Source organism: Trametes versicolor (genome assembly GCF_000271585.1).
Source record: "Trametes versicolor FP-101664 SS1 unplaced genomic scaffold TRAVEscaffold_4, whole genome shotgun sequence".
Taxonomy (NCBI): Eukaryota; Fungi; Basidiomycota; class Agaricomycetes; order Polyporales; family Polyporaceae; genus Trametes; species Trametes versicolor.
The window spans coordinates 2688558-2701466 of NW_007360324.1; the positions used below are offsets into that span (position 1 = coordinate 2688558).

A 12909-nucleotide genomic window follows, 5' to 3' on the forward strand; every position below is an offset into this window, starting at 1 on the left:
GAATTTGGGCGCACGGTACACGCAAAATAAGGTCTGAGCACTCCACCGTCGAAATATGCTTGGCGACCCATATCAATATAGCATACATGAAATATCGCAACACGGAACACGGAATACAAAGTAGAATGAACGAGAGCAAGGAGACCTTCCATTCAGCCTCCTAAAGCACACACTCATCGCCTGCTATACCTTTCCCTCGATACCGAACGACGTCTGCGATCGTCTCTCGGTCTCTCAAGATCCCTGTCACGCGAATCATCGCGTCTCGTCTCTTTTCCTCGGCGCGGGGGGGAGTACGAACGCGAACGAGACCGGCGTTCGAGACGAGAGCGAGGCGGGGGCGACGGGGAGAGGGGAGGGGAACGCACGCGCGGGCGGTCCTTGGCGTATTCGCGATCACGAGCGCGACGATCTGGAGAGGGCTCGCGGCGACGAGGGGAATCGCGACGGCGCGGAGGAGAGTCCTTGCGAGACGCATATCGGTCGCGTTCGCGATCCCGGGACTTCTCGCGGTACCGCGGAGGGGGCGAGGGTGAACCCCGACGATCGCGGCGGGGAGGAGTGCGCGAGTCGCTGCGGGCAGGCTTGATCTCCTTCCTGCGCGGCGAAGGCGAGCGTCGACGGTGTCGCGATCGACGAGAGTCGTCGGAGGAATCCGACGCGGACGATGAGTCCGAGTCCGAGGAGTCAGAATCCGAGTCGGACGAGTCTGAGTCCGATGACGACGATTCAGCCTCGAGCATAGCGCGACGCTGTTCCATGATGATGCGGGGAGCGTTCTGAGAAACACATGTTAGGATGAAGTTCCGACAAGACAGCATAGACACGGACATACCTTCAAATGCTCACGCATCTCCTCGGTGATGGCACCCAGGTTGATGGAAGTGAAGTAGTTGATCGCGAAGCGAGTGTCCTTCGGGTTGTCCATCGGGAACATGCTGCGGCACGACATCTTGACTTCGGGGTCCTTGAAGCGTTCCGCGACCGTCTTGAGGCCCATGCTCTCCGTAACCTCGTTGAACATAATCTTGATGAAGATACGGGAACTGGACGTCGTGTCGTCTTCAGTCAACTTGATACAGTCGAGTACGTTCCAGGAGACCGCGTCCGTGGCGATGAGATGGCCGAAGAAACGCGCAATATTCCGCAGCCGGTTCGTCTCGTATCGGTGGATTGTCTCGTAGTACTCGCGGAACGCCTGCTCGAAGCAGTCGAACCAGATGCGGTTTATCCTGCAGAAACGCTCTCCAATCAGACCATAGAAGGTCGAGTAAGAGCGTTCTTGCGAGCAACACTCGATGATCATCTTGCAGAGCTCGATCTACACGCAAATGATAGTCAGCACCAACGTATCTCTACGAAAGAGCACACTTATCATACCTCTTGACCCTCCTTGATCTGCACTTTGAGGAGCTTGTGTACCGCCTCTTCATAGTTGAGCGCGTTCATGATTGTGAGGTAAATGATACGACGGAGGTTAATGAGATTGGTTTGTGTCCTGTCCTCGATGCCTTGCTTCTCTTCCGCAGCTGTGTTTCGAGTCAGTAACGTTATAGCGTCGTGACGTACGGTTCCACATACCTTCCTCATCCTCTTCCTCCTCGTCTGACGACTCCTCAGACCCCGATTCGTCCTCATCAGATGAACCTTCGCCCAGAATCTCCGCTTTGATCTGCTTGTACCTCTCCTCGTTCTCAAGGAAAGTCGCGTCGAACTTGAAGATGTCTAGGTATAAAGTGAGCGAATTGAATATGGTCAAGCGTGCAACGACGGCTTACTGAGTCCCTCCTGAACTTGCAGCTCCTCCTCCAGCTGGATTTGATGGGTGATTTGCTCGTCCTCCTCGACAAGGTCCAAGCCTTCCGGAATGATGGGGTTGTCCTTGTACTTGTCCTTGCGCACCTGCATGAGCACTTCGATCATGTACTGCACTCGGTGGCTGATGGAGCCCTCGTTCAGGACAGCACGGAAGCGCTCATACACCGTCGCGTTTGCTTTTGGTGAGTTCTCGGCGAGGAAAGCGCCAACTTCTCGCATGAAACCGACAGCAATCTCGATTGAGTCATCCGTCGGGCGCTCCAGAAGGAGTACAAGGATTTGCAAGGCGATGATTTCGTGGGCCACGGCCTGATTGACGAGGTGGGCAATGAACGTGGTAGTAGAATGGCAGATGATCTGAAGAGGCGTGTCAGGATGAGTTTGAAGAGATATGGCCATTACAGACGGACTTTGTCATTGCGCTTGAAGGCGCGCCGGAACTGGCTGATTAGCCTTGTCAAGACCAGCTCTCCGACCTGGGGCAACTTGGTATTGATGATTGCCACCAGAGCCGCGAAGACCGGGGTGAACGGCAAACTGGCAGACTGGGCTTTCATGACGCTGCGGGCGAAGAGGCCACGGCCACGAATGAGGTTTTCTTGAAATAGCTCCGGGACGACGTGTTTGATGTTCGCGACGTTGACTCGGTTGACAATACCGGTAATGGACTTGCGCAGCGCGTCCCACGAGATCCGCTGGTATTCTGCACTCGCCTTGTCCTTCGACGCCGCCTCCTGCATCGCCCGCAGCCGCGCTGGGGGCATGTACACGCCTCCAGAACGCGTGCTGGTGAGTTTTGCGAATTCGGCCTGTGCGTCAAACGCTGGCTCCTTCTTCCCGTCTTTCTCCTTCTCCAGCTTCTCCAGCTCCTTCTCAGCTATGCGGGCTGCTAGCTGTCGCTCGCGTTCCGCGCGACGGGCGGGGTCAACGTCGACAACCTTCGGCACCTCGACAAGGCGGCTTGACGGAGGCGAGAGGGACCTTCGCCGACTTGACGGTGGCTGCTCCGAAACTTCAAGAGAGTCCGATCTGGACCACAATTAACACCCAACGGACAAGCTTTCTGTATCATTGCAAACGTACCTCTTTCGCTTCGACAGGCCATCCGAGGGCGAAGTGGGCATCATGGTTTCAGCAGTCGCCATCGTGGTCAGTGTTCAAGACGTTGGCACCGCGCTCAGCAAGCGCTAGCGCAGGGCTCTAGCGTGCGTGATTACATAAGCGTGAGCTCACTGTGCAGCGGCCCGGAAAGGCAACCGGCTCATCTTGTCAAGTTCCCCGGTGCTGCCTCTCTTGTGCTTTGTGAGCACTCAGTATCATGGAGGCACTGGAAGCTCTCCCAGCCATCGCTAGGGTATGTCGACATCACATATAACTCGAAATCAGCCCTAATGACTTTTATGATAGCTTAGCAAGACCGTCACCCGCATTCTAGGCCAGGTAATTGAACTCATTGCGCTCCTTAGTAGGCTTCACACTAAACAAAGCTCGTCAGAATCCAGGCAAGTTCACACTTCAAGGTATGATTCTCACGGATCTACGTCAGACTATATGACTGACGGGATATCCCCAAGGTACAAACACGTACCTTGTCGGAGAGCGCAACCCATATATCCTCCTGGACACCGGCGAGGGAAGGGAAGAATACATCCCTTATCTCAAGCAAGCACTGCTCGAGAGCCCCAACCACGACGCCCAGCAGCCATATGTCTCCGACATCATCTTGACGCATAGGCACCATGACCACATCGGCGGCCTGCATGGCGTGCTCGCGCTCCTCCGTAAATTGTGGGACGACGGAGCTACCTCAGCGCCCTACCGGCCACCTCGGATTCACAAGGTTCCTCTGCCGGGACAGGACGCTCGCCTTCAGTCTGTGCTAGACAGCCTCGATCCCGGTACATTCACCCCAGCCAGCGCCACCGCCGTCCTGCACAACCTCACCGATACCGACGTCCTTCCCGTCACCGCTGGGCCAGACGGTCAGACATCCCCCCTCCAGGTGCTCCACACGCCCGGCCACACGCCCGACTCGCTGTGTCTCTACTACTCCCCCGACCGCGCACTCTTCACCGCAGACACAGTGCTTGGACATGGGACCGCCGTGTTCGAAGACCTTGGGCCATACATGGCAAGCCTGCGCAAGATGATCGCCTTCGCGCGGGGCCCAGACGGCACACAGACGTACAACACCGTGTACCCCGGGCACGGGCCCGTCGCCACCGAAGGGCTCTCGAAGATCACGACGTATCTGCACCACCGCGAGGAGCGCGAGGCGCAGATCGTGAAGGTGCTTCAGCTCGCCAGAGCGGAGAGCGAGGGCGGGTGGACGACGGAGGCGATTGTGGGCAACATCTACGCGAAGTACCCGCGCGAGCTGTGGGCACCCGCCGCGCACAGTGTGGAGCTGCACCTGAAGAAGCTCGAGGGCGACGGTAGAGTCGAGAAGGTGGACAACGCGTGGGTGCTCCTGGGCCATTAGTCAGTCGCTCGTCTCTGTTTGTCCGGTGTGGTCGTGTGGAGTGCTCATAGCATAAGATACCGTACAGTGCGCGAGACGGGAAGGATGGATATGCGTCGAATGTAAATGTAAAGTCTGTACTATAGCGCGTCGAAGTTGATGTGATGCGAGGCCCGTCTCCTCTCGAGCTCGTCTTCCCTCTGTTAACCACTCGTCAGCTCATGCTCAAGCACAGGTAACGAAGACGGAGGGCTCACCTTCTCGTTCAAATGTAGCACAAGCACGATAACAGCCAGGATAATGAGCGACGCGACAACCGTCAGCGTCACCCAGGGTATCCACTCTCCTGGCCGCAGATACAGCTCCCTCTTCCACGAGTCTCCCTCCACTGGTGGGATGATCACCACCTTCGAGTTCGGGATCACGCCCTCCATGTTGATGTAGTGTTCGCTTGTGTGCTTCGTGGAGCCCACAAATAGGTTCTCGATGTAGTTGTTCGTGCGCCCTAGGCCGAAGTAGACGTACGGCGTCAGGAGCGATTGGTAAGCAGCCTGAGGCATCTGTCCGACTGTCGTAGTAGGGGTCAGCCCACGCGGCTGACTTCAATAGCAAGAGAGGCTGACCTTGAGCAGCCGATCTTCTGCCCGATGTGTCTAGGACAGTATATTTGTAGGTAGCGCCGGAGTAGCTCACGCCGTAGGGCTGAGGCTGACAGTCAGTACACAACTGAGCGGAAGAAGGCCCAAGACCTACGTGGTACTTCTTGGCGCCGTCAGCCGCGGGACATGTCCCACTTCCGCAAGCACCGTTCAGAACTTAGATTCGCTGTAAGCACCCATGTTTCCAACAGGGTTCGTAACCAGTACTCACCGATAGCTTTCAGGAAGAACGCGTCGTAGTAGAAATTGTTCTGGACGAAGAGAATGTTCCCCTGCCCTTGTGCCCCAGTCCGCTGCACCATGATATCCAGCGTACCCTGACGAAGACGTATGAGTACTAGCGACGCCAGTAATAACCAGACCACCACTCACATCTTCATCCATATCCAAGAACGCGAGCGACCGAGCATCCTGCACGCCGACGAGCGGGCCGACGTCCTTCCGTACGACCTCCCAGCCTCTCCGGCCATTTCCGTCTCCGTTGCAGCCGGGTACGCCTTTCGCGCAAGGCACCGACAGCACCAAATGGGGCGTGCGCGTCATGCGCGAGCCGCTGCCGGTAGCGACGATGGCCATGATGTCCGGGAAGCCGTCCTGGTTGACGTCTCCCAGCTTGATCGGCACCGGTACAGACGGACTCTGCGAGGTGTCCATGACCACGAGGGAGGGCGTGCCGGAGGAATGGGAGTCGGGAGGGAAGACGTCTGCCAACGGTATGCGGACAAATGCCTGCAAAAGTATAAATATATTAGGAGACACAGATGTATAAGAATTGGACGACTTACGTCGTTATCGGCGCGTTCACGCAAGTCGAACTGGAAATCGGGATCTGCGGTGCAAAGGTCGTCCGGCAACCTGCAGACAGGCTTGCCATTCTGCACGTTTGATGCGGAGTTGGATGTACAGAGCGGAAGCTGCTTGTTGTATGCGATGTTGATGGAGCACATCGACCCGACGCCCGTCGAGCTAGACACGGAGGCGCATGTCGCAAACAACATATCGAGTGTACCGTCCCGGTCTGCGAGCGGGTTATGAATACCACATGCATGGACGAATCATGATATGCGTACCGATATCAGCGAAAGATATGGACTGGGTCCCGGGAGGCAACCGGCCTTGCTGAGCCAACGCAAAACCGTCGTCTTTGTTGTTGACCCAGATCTGGTAGGACTTTCCTCCCGAAGCGCGGTCGTCACAAACCAGAAAGATGTCTGAGTGTGTTCAGCAAAGTCACCGGTCAAGAAACGAGAAGGTACTAACCGGCAAGACAATCCCCGTTGAGGTCCACGGCGGCATTGCTGTGAGGGCTGGAGAGCGTGCATTGGGCGCCGCTGAAGTTCGGGTCCACTCTATAGAAAAACAGCATTCATTGACGTCTGTATATACACGAGCTCGATGCACAACGCACGTGCTGAATAAATCCGACTGCGAGGATGAAGCATTCCATACGTTTTGCCAGACTTTGAAGGGAGAAGACGACGACGGTGGTGAGGTGATCCCGAACAGGTCGATCTTGAGGTCGCCGTTGACGTCCATTGGTATAGGTTGCGCAGACACGGAGGCAGGGGCGGTGATAGGCGTCAAATCTACCCACAGTTCAGCACGCCGAACAGGTCTCATTGCGACTGTATCCTCACCAAAGCCACCCTGCGGAGATGCAGCATAGAGGTCTATTGCAACTTCACCAGACCTTGTGGATTGGCTGTAAACGAGGAGGTCTAGCCGCCCGTCTTGGGTAAAATCCCCCGGAATGACGTTGTATACTCTGCGTGAGTGCTTGAATGCCACAGATTTCCGGAAGGTGTAGCCCTCTTGAAGAGCAAGTCATACAACGGACGGGTTGGCAATTACGAGGAACGTACCATGATCCCAAAGATATATGGACAATGACTGGTGGTCCGAACCAAGGGTCAAGAGATCAAGGCTTTGGGCATTATATCAGTTTACGGTGTTGTATTCTCTTTTAAAAGGGCACTCACAATTGGTCTCCGTTGAAATCCCCGTACGCGACTACGGTAGCGTCCGCCTCAACACCCATGTTGCCTGCGCTCAGCAGCGCGTTTCCGCGGAATCGCTTCGGTTGGAAGGGCCATATTGCGGACGTCTGTGCTGCCAAAGCAAGTATAGCCAAAGAGGTAGACCAGAGCCCCGAACAACTGAGAAGCATAACAGGAAGCAGCCTCAAGCTTTGAATGGCAGTACTGATCGCTTTCCGCCTTCCCAAGACACGAGTCCTCGTTCGACGTCCACCAGTACTGTGCGGAGTTCGCTGCTTTCAAGGCGGCCGCCGGGCAATTATCGCAGTCACCAAGCCAGTGCTTCAGCGGGTCACAGAAGATGAAGCGCAGCCTATTCGTAGTAGACGATTGGCCCTAGAGCTGCTGGAGGACGGGTCGATTATGGAGAGGGTCGTGAGGGATTCAGTGAGGATGTGAGTATCTGTAGGCGCCCGGCACGAGTTCCGACGTTGCGCAACAACTCGGCCACAACCTGCAACTTGCACCAAGCCACGCCGTTTCTCTCTTCGACTCTGTCCTGGTGCTTTCTCCGCGGGGGATACACGACTTTGGCAGTAAAAGCTCAAATTTTATCACTTGTGCTCAGTGGATCCTCTTTCTGTCTTGACACTGGTTATGCTTAGAACTTGGAGCACTTAAACTCGGACGCCAGGGTCCTCTTGTTCAAACTAGCCTTTCTCCTAGATGGCCACTTCACCAGCTGGCTTTCCGACCATCCATCCTGTGCAGTGGCCGTATATGGGTGGGATGGAATCCTGCCGTTACTTTTCGGTGGTCCGTGCCTTTGAGCCCTGGACAATCCTCATCACGCATCCTTGGTCCTGCTACTTCGGCCCCTACACTCGCCCGCGAACTGTCAGCGTGTACTTTGGATGGTTCGTTTGAGATTTTAGCGGAACGCTTGGACTACGTTTGGCCCCACGCGTGAGCCCAAGCGTAGATGTTGTCGCTCGGTGGCCATGGTCAATCCGCACTCTACGCCGCATAGACCAGGCAGAACCGGTACTGTCAAAGCGTATATCAAAGCTGCAGGCCACGCCGCTCTCTGCCACTCATCCTTGTGCGTATAAAAATGCGACTCTGGACAGTTGCAATGAAACATCCTCTCCTCATAGCGAGTTCAGATACAGACCAGCCAGCCTCCCCAGTCAGCCTCCCGACAGTCAGCAATGTCAACCTCCCCTCGAAAAAATAACAAGTCAGCCCGCGTCCAGGCGGATTCTGTACGTGTCATCCTCCTTCGCTTTTTCCCTTTTCTTACCGATGGCGCCGGCTCGCATTCCCCTTCAACAGATCTCCCATAAATCTCGTCATGTTAACGGCGCGTCGAAGCCCAGGTCCACGCTTGATTCGTTCAAAGCATCGGCAAAGCGGCCTGCTCCCCCGGGCGCACCACCAAGACCCTACGTCCCACCACCGCTTCCGCTCAGCGACGAGCTCGTAGCGTCAGAGTACCAGAAAGTGCTGAACGGGCCCGCGGACAGCCGGGACGCTTCTTTCGGCCAAGCCCTCGCGCAACTGCTTGGAGCGCTCCCTCGGTCTGGGAATGGTCAATACAACGTCAAAGAAGCCGCCGCCCAGAACTATCTCACAAAACTAGGGCTATATGCGCAGCCGAGGCTCACCAACGATTTCCCGCCCCTATACAAGGTAAATGATCGCTCGCTAACTACCGACGTTCCTGCCTGACTCAGTACATATAGGTCGGAGGCCACACGTCAAACAAGGACTCATTCCCGGCCGTATTCCTCAAGAACGCTAACGCGCCGTACGTCGAGAGGACCACCGTCGGAAATCACGGCTTCGCGTACATGACGTCGGAAGTCTGCAAAGCGGTCTGCGAGTGTGGGACGTTCCACCTCTTCGTTTACCGCCAGTATCCATATGGTCAAGAGCTCCCATATCCCTGGCGTTACTGTGGGCTCTTCTGCGCGCACAAGATCGGATACAAGCTATCCACACCCGGATGGGAGCGCTTGAGCGATGAGGTACGTCGCCATAGGCATGCAGTCAACACATAATCATTTCTTAACATACTGTGATTCTTCAGGCGAAGAAAGCAGCTGCCGAAACCCACTGCGTATCCCTCCACGGGGGAGACAGGGCGTCCGCCACTCCCGAGAACATACTCCGCTACCAGCAGGAATTCCGCATCCGCGCCGTCGAGATGCCGCTCGTGCTCTTAGAGTGCGTCGAGTTCCCATACGGATACGGCAGGGCTCTGCTCTCTGAGGATTGCCAGCATAGTGTTGCTATAAAGCGCACGCTAACGAAGGCCATACCAAAGAGGGCCGACATCGAGCGTGATGAGGCGGCAAAGGCACAAGTGAAGGACAAAGCACGGCGGGCTGAGCCCCGCTGGTAGTCGTTTGCTTCACGGTCGAGTCTCCACCACTTGGCTCTGTTCTAGTATCGTTCACCCGCATCCCCCCTGACTGGAGCGATATTGACCACACTACTGATATGTCTGTACTATTTTGTTTGTATGCCCATACTATGCGCCCACACTATGCCCTATGCAATCCACCCTATGTCTTCGAGAATGCGTTGTCTCCGCGGATGGACGGACTATCGACATCAAGCGACCATACACGCAAGATTCCCGACGTTCCAATGAGAGCTACAACGATGCGTTGGAATGAAAATGAACGGAACACAAAAAGGAAGGGTTTGTGAAGGGCACGGGTCATTTGCGCGAACAGACGACTCGTCCTGATCTCCTAAGACTAACTCGGCACGTCCGGCAGGTTGCGGAATTGCTTCCCTGGCCAGTCACGGTCGTATTATACCAGCCCAACCCACTCCTTACGGAGCGGGCGGTGCGAGGTAACCAAGTTTTCTGGAGGGGACGGTCTTGAACCAGCGCACAGACGACTGAGCCCGTTGGATCGTTAGACCACCTCACATTCCCGGTTTAGGGCCGTTACAGCCACTGCACCATTGTACCCATGCTTTAGAAATAACGTCTTGTCCTATATTCACTCACAGCAACTTGAAACCCTTCATCGACGCGAAAGCAATATTGCATACACCTCCTCGAGCTCAGTTTCACAACTAGTACTCGACTCGTATAGCTACAGGTGCTGTTTACTACACAAATATCAGGGGGCGAGAACGTTACACTAAAACGAGTCATGCAAGAAATACAAGAGAGGGACTTAATGCGTAGCATCGTACGGTACTTTCAGTAAACTACTGCTAGTGTCTTAAGGTATCAAAGCCCACGCTGCAGCCTAAGCCGAGCATGGCTACAACAAGTATTGTAATGGGAACTCACAAGGCACGATGGGAAGCCGACTGAACATTTTGACGAACGTCTCCGTGTAGAAACGCGTCGCCGCCGTTTGCGCCGTCTCATATTCAGCGTCCGTCCAATCCTCCGTCTCGACTGGCAGCATGGCCCGCAAAATATCGGGGAAGTCGGGCCATCTGGACATGAGCACCAGGAAGGCGCGCAGCGTGCGGACGCACGTCCTCCAGTGGCGATCGGGAGGGCTCAGCCAGCAGTACCTGCGGACGTCCTGCGCCATGTTCGGCAGCACGCCCATCGCGCCCGAGCTCTCCCCCCACACCGCCGACACCTCCGCCTCGCGCTCCCAGCGGCGCATCACCGGCCACGAGTCTCGCGGTACGAGGACTTGGTCGAGCGCCAGCAGCTCGCAGCGCCAGTTGATCTCATGCGCCTCCCACAGGAGGTAGTGCCGCACTCGGGGGTCCGTCGCCGCAGTCTTCTGGCACACCGGGAGCCAGTCGAGCTGCGCGGTGGCCTCTGTGGAGTATGTGCGTATCGAACCGGCGCCACTAAACAGGTGGGAGATCGTGTTGTGCATGTCGTACTTCCTCTTGGTGCGTCGCGCCTCCCCTTCTCCGCCGGTAACCTGCGGCTGCTCTCTGATTTTGTACTCCCCGAAGAGAGCATGTCGCCATTCTGCAATCGAGAAAAGAGCCCCAGAGACTGTCTGGTCGAAGAGACGTCGGCGGCAGAAGTGCCGGATGCGCACCAGGTTGTGGAGGTAACGGTGCACCTTCTCGTCCTTGCGAATACACTCAGGAGGCGCAGCGTCGGACGGGGGTGTCAGGGCTGAGATGGTGTCGAGCAGGAAGGGGGGAGGGTAAAAGTAGGAGGCACCCTTGAGATTTTGCGGGAGGTTCCCAATTCCGCGCAGCGCGCGTACCCAGGCGTCCGCAATTGTGGAGAAGGGCGAGTGGCAGTACTCGAGGGATGGTTTGGGAAGGAGCGACTGCGGCAGTTGGCCCGGGTCCGCACTAGGCTGAGCAGTAGTACCTTCCGGGTTCGGTGCAACATCGGCCGGAGTGGTCGCTGTGGGGTCACGTCCCCTGTGCTTCTTGCCACGGGGCCGCGGTTTCTTCCCAGACTTGGGAGGCTTGGAGACAGTCGCCTCCCGAGGAAGCATGTGCAGCGTTGTGGATACGACTTCGGATTCCGACCCACGCGCCCGCTTCGTCTCTCGTTCTACGACAGCTTCAGAGTCTATAGGTGCGGTGGGGAGCGTAAGCGGCGCCGTAGTACAGAGCTCAAAGCTCAGCCGCTCTACCATTGTCGCCAGCCAGTTGCGGGACAAGTTGGCAGCACCAGCGCACACAGCAGGTTTGGGGAGGGCATGTCGCCCATCGCCTGCGGACGAGGGATCGTGCGGCGTCCGCACCTGGACCACCCGCCATATCTTGATGTAGTTGGTCAGCGGCTGTATGAACCAGGTGGGCAAGCCTACACGCGCGTACGTTTGGGCGGCGGTGCCGTCGTGTACGAAAGCTCCGAGAACCTGCAGGACATCGTGGCTGTAGTCCTGGGGAGTCTGTATGCGTGGTGCGACAGTCTCCAGGAAAATCTTGAGGCCGGCGAGTTCCAGGGAAAGACGTTGCACATTCGCCGCGACCGCGATCGTGACCATGCGACCGGCGGGAAGACGAGAGAGGCGTTCAACACACTGTCGAAGCATTAGGCTCAGCTGGTCACCGATTTCTCTCTGTGTAGTCGGCAGGCCAGGGATTGCGCGGAACGCTTTCACGACCTGCCCCGCGGCTACGGTTAGGTCGACTACGATCGAATGGCGGAGAAAGCCCACGGACAGGGCTGCTCCTGCGTCTCGGTCCGCCTCCCAGTCGTTATCCGGGTTCAGATTACGCCAAAGGACGTCCGAGAGGGGGTACGCTCCTTGACGAGGTATGCACGCAATGTGCCACATCCCGGTGGTGATCTCCTGCGGCCAACGCGAATATTCATTCACGCCCCAGAGGCCGTCGGAGTACGTTTTGACAATCCGACGCTCCACGGGGTACTCGGGGACATAGTCCTGGTTGGGAGAAGTGATCACCAATGATTGAAAGCCGGCGAGTGAGGCCACCTTGCCGTCGAATGGGTTCACTACGGGAGGCGCTATTTAACGAGGTCAGCGTGTGCATCATGATAATCCCAAGTGAAAGTCGTCCACTACGAAGCCCGTGTAATCGTGTGAGCTGCACAGTTTACGCTGTCGCAATTCGACATGAGCGGACACGTTCGCGCAGTTAAACGTTGTCTTTTTCTGGAGAGTCTCAACTGCAAAGAGACTTACGCGGCATGAATTGGTTGCGCGTGAGCTCTACAGGCGGAGGCGTGCGTACTCGCCATTGAAAGGCCGGCTTGACCTCCTGCGGAGGCTCCGTGGATTTTCCTGCTGGGGATGTCGTGCCCAATGGATTGGAAGGCAGACTCCGGCGAGGGGCGTCCGAGTCGTGCGCTTCGGGTGTAGACATCGCGGCCAACCGAGGGCTGCCGCGGCCCCACAAGACAGTATCTCACCAGTTGCAGCAAGGGGCTGTAAAGTGTTCTACGCGAGGACTGTGCGGTGAAACTTGAGTGCCGCCCCCAGCATGTAGCGGGATCTTCAAGAGAAGGTCGGTCGAACGTTCAGCGCTGCGCTGTTCAGCGTGGGCGCTTGAATATGCGACC

At 56.7% G+C, this 12909-nt stretch overlaps 4 protein-coding genes across 4 annotated transcripts; 1 reads left to right on the forward strand and 3 right to left on the reverse strand.

Annotated features, from left to right (window-relative positions):
- Positions 1-61: 61 nt before the first annotated feature.
- TRAVEDRAFT_165970 (MIF4G-domain-containing protein) lies at positions 62-2975 on the reverse strand. The gene is made up of 7 exons (XM_008038835.1): positions 2902-2975; positions 2229-2847; positions 1779-2175; positions 1582-1725; positions 1381-1529; positions 836-1321; positions 62-779 (listed from the first exon to the last, which is right to left on the reverse strand). Exons 1-7 carry the CDS (start codon positions 2961-2963, stop codon positions 174-176), a joined length of 2463 nt encoding a protein of 820 aa, XP_008037026.1. The 5' UTR covers positions 2964-2975; the 3' UTR covers positions 62-173.
- Positions 2976-3127: 152 nt separating this feature from the next.
- Positions 3128-7336, reverse strand: TRAVEDRAFT_57963 (uncharacterized protein). Its single transcript, XM_008038302.1, has 16 exons — positions 6918-7336; positions 6801-6862; positions 6576-6749; positions 6347-6524; positions 6199-6287; positions 6009-6149; positions 5724-5956; positions 5311-5667; positions 5150-5255; positions 5033-5094; positions 4903-4981; positions 4537-4847; positions 3389-4479; positions 3314-3334; positions 3226-3258; positions 3128-3172 (listed from the first exon to the last, which is right to left on the reverse strand). The coding sequence occupies exons 1-13, from the start codon at positions 7103-7105 to the stop codon at positions 4420-4422; spliced, it is 2040 nt and encodes a 679-aa protein (XP_008036493.1). The 5' UTR covers positions 7106-7336; the 3' UTR covers positions 3128-3172; positions 3226-3258; positions 3314-3334; positions 3389-4419.
- A 789-nt stretch (positions 7337-8125) lies between these two features.
- Positions 8126-9321, forward strand: TRAVEDRAFT_19438 (uncharacterized protein; the record flags this gene model as incomplete). Its single annotated transcript, XM_008037837.1, has 4 exons — positions 8126-8179; positions 8250-8606; positions 8660-8944; positions 9007-9321. The coding sequence occupies 4 exons, from the start codon at positions 8126-8128 to the stop codon at positions 9319-9321; spliced, it is 1011 nt and encodes a 336-aa protein (XP_008036028.1).
- Positions 9322-10204: 883 nt separating this feature from the next.
- TRAVEDRAFT_119303 (uncharacterized protein) lies at positions 10205-12349 on the reverse strand (the record flags this gene model as incomplete). Its single annotated transcript, XM_008038836.1, has 3 exons — positions 10205-11197; positions 11261-12178; positions 12251-12349. Coding segments are annotated over 3 exons (2010 nt in total), but the record flags the coding sequence as incomplete, so codon positions are not given.
- Positions 12350-12909: the final 560 nt, after the last annotated feature.

Coding starts and splice junctions, on each gene's coding strand:
- TRAVEDRAFT_165970 (XM_008038835.1), bottom strand. CDS start 2,963: ATGGCGACTGCTGAAACCATGATGCCCACTTCGCCCTCGGATGGCCTG. Junction 2,848..2,901: donor GGCCTGTCGAAGCGAAAGAG/GTACGTTTGCAA, acceptor ATTGTGGTCCAG/ATCGGACTCTCTTGAAGTTT. Junction 2,176..2,228: donor CCTTCAAGCGCAATGACAAA/GTCCGTCTGTAA, acceptor ACGCCTCTTCAG/ATCATCTGCCATTCTACTAC.
- TRAVEDRAFT_57963 (XM_008038302.1), bottom strand. CDS start 7,105: ATGCTTCTCAGTTGTTCGGGGCTCTGGTCTACCTCTTTGGCTATACTT. Junction 6,525..6,575: donor ATCTCCGCAGGGTGGCTTTG/GTGAGGATACAG, acceptor AACTGTGGGTAG/ATTTGACGCCTATCACCGCC. Junction 4,480..4,536: donor TGCTACATTTGAACGAGAAG/GTGAGCCCTCCG, acceptor AGTGGTTAACAG/AGGGAAGACGAGCTCGAGAG.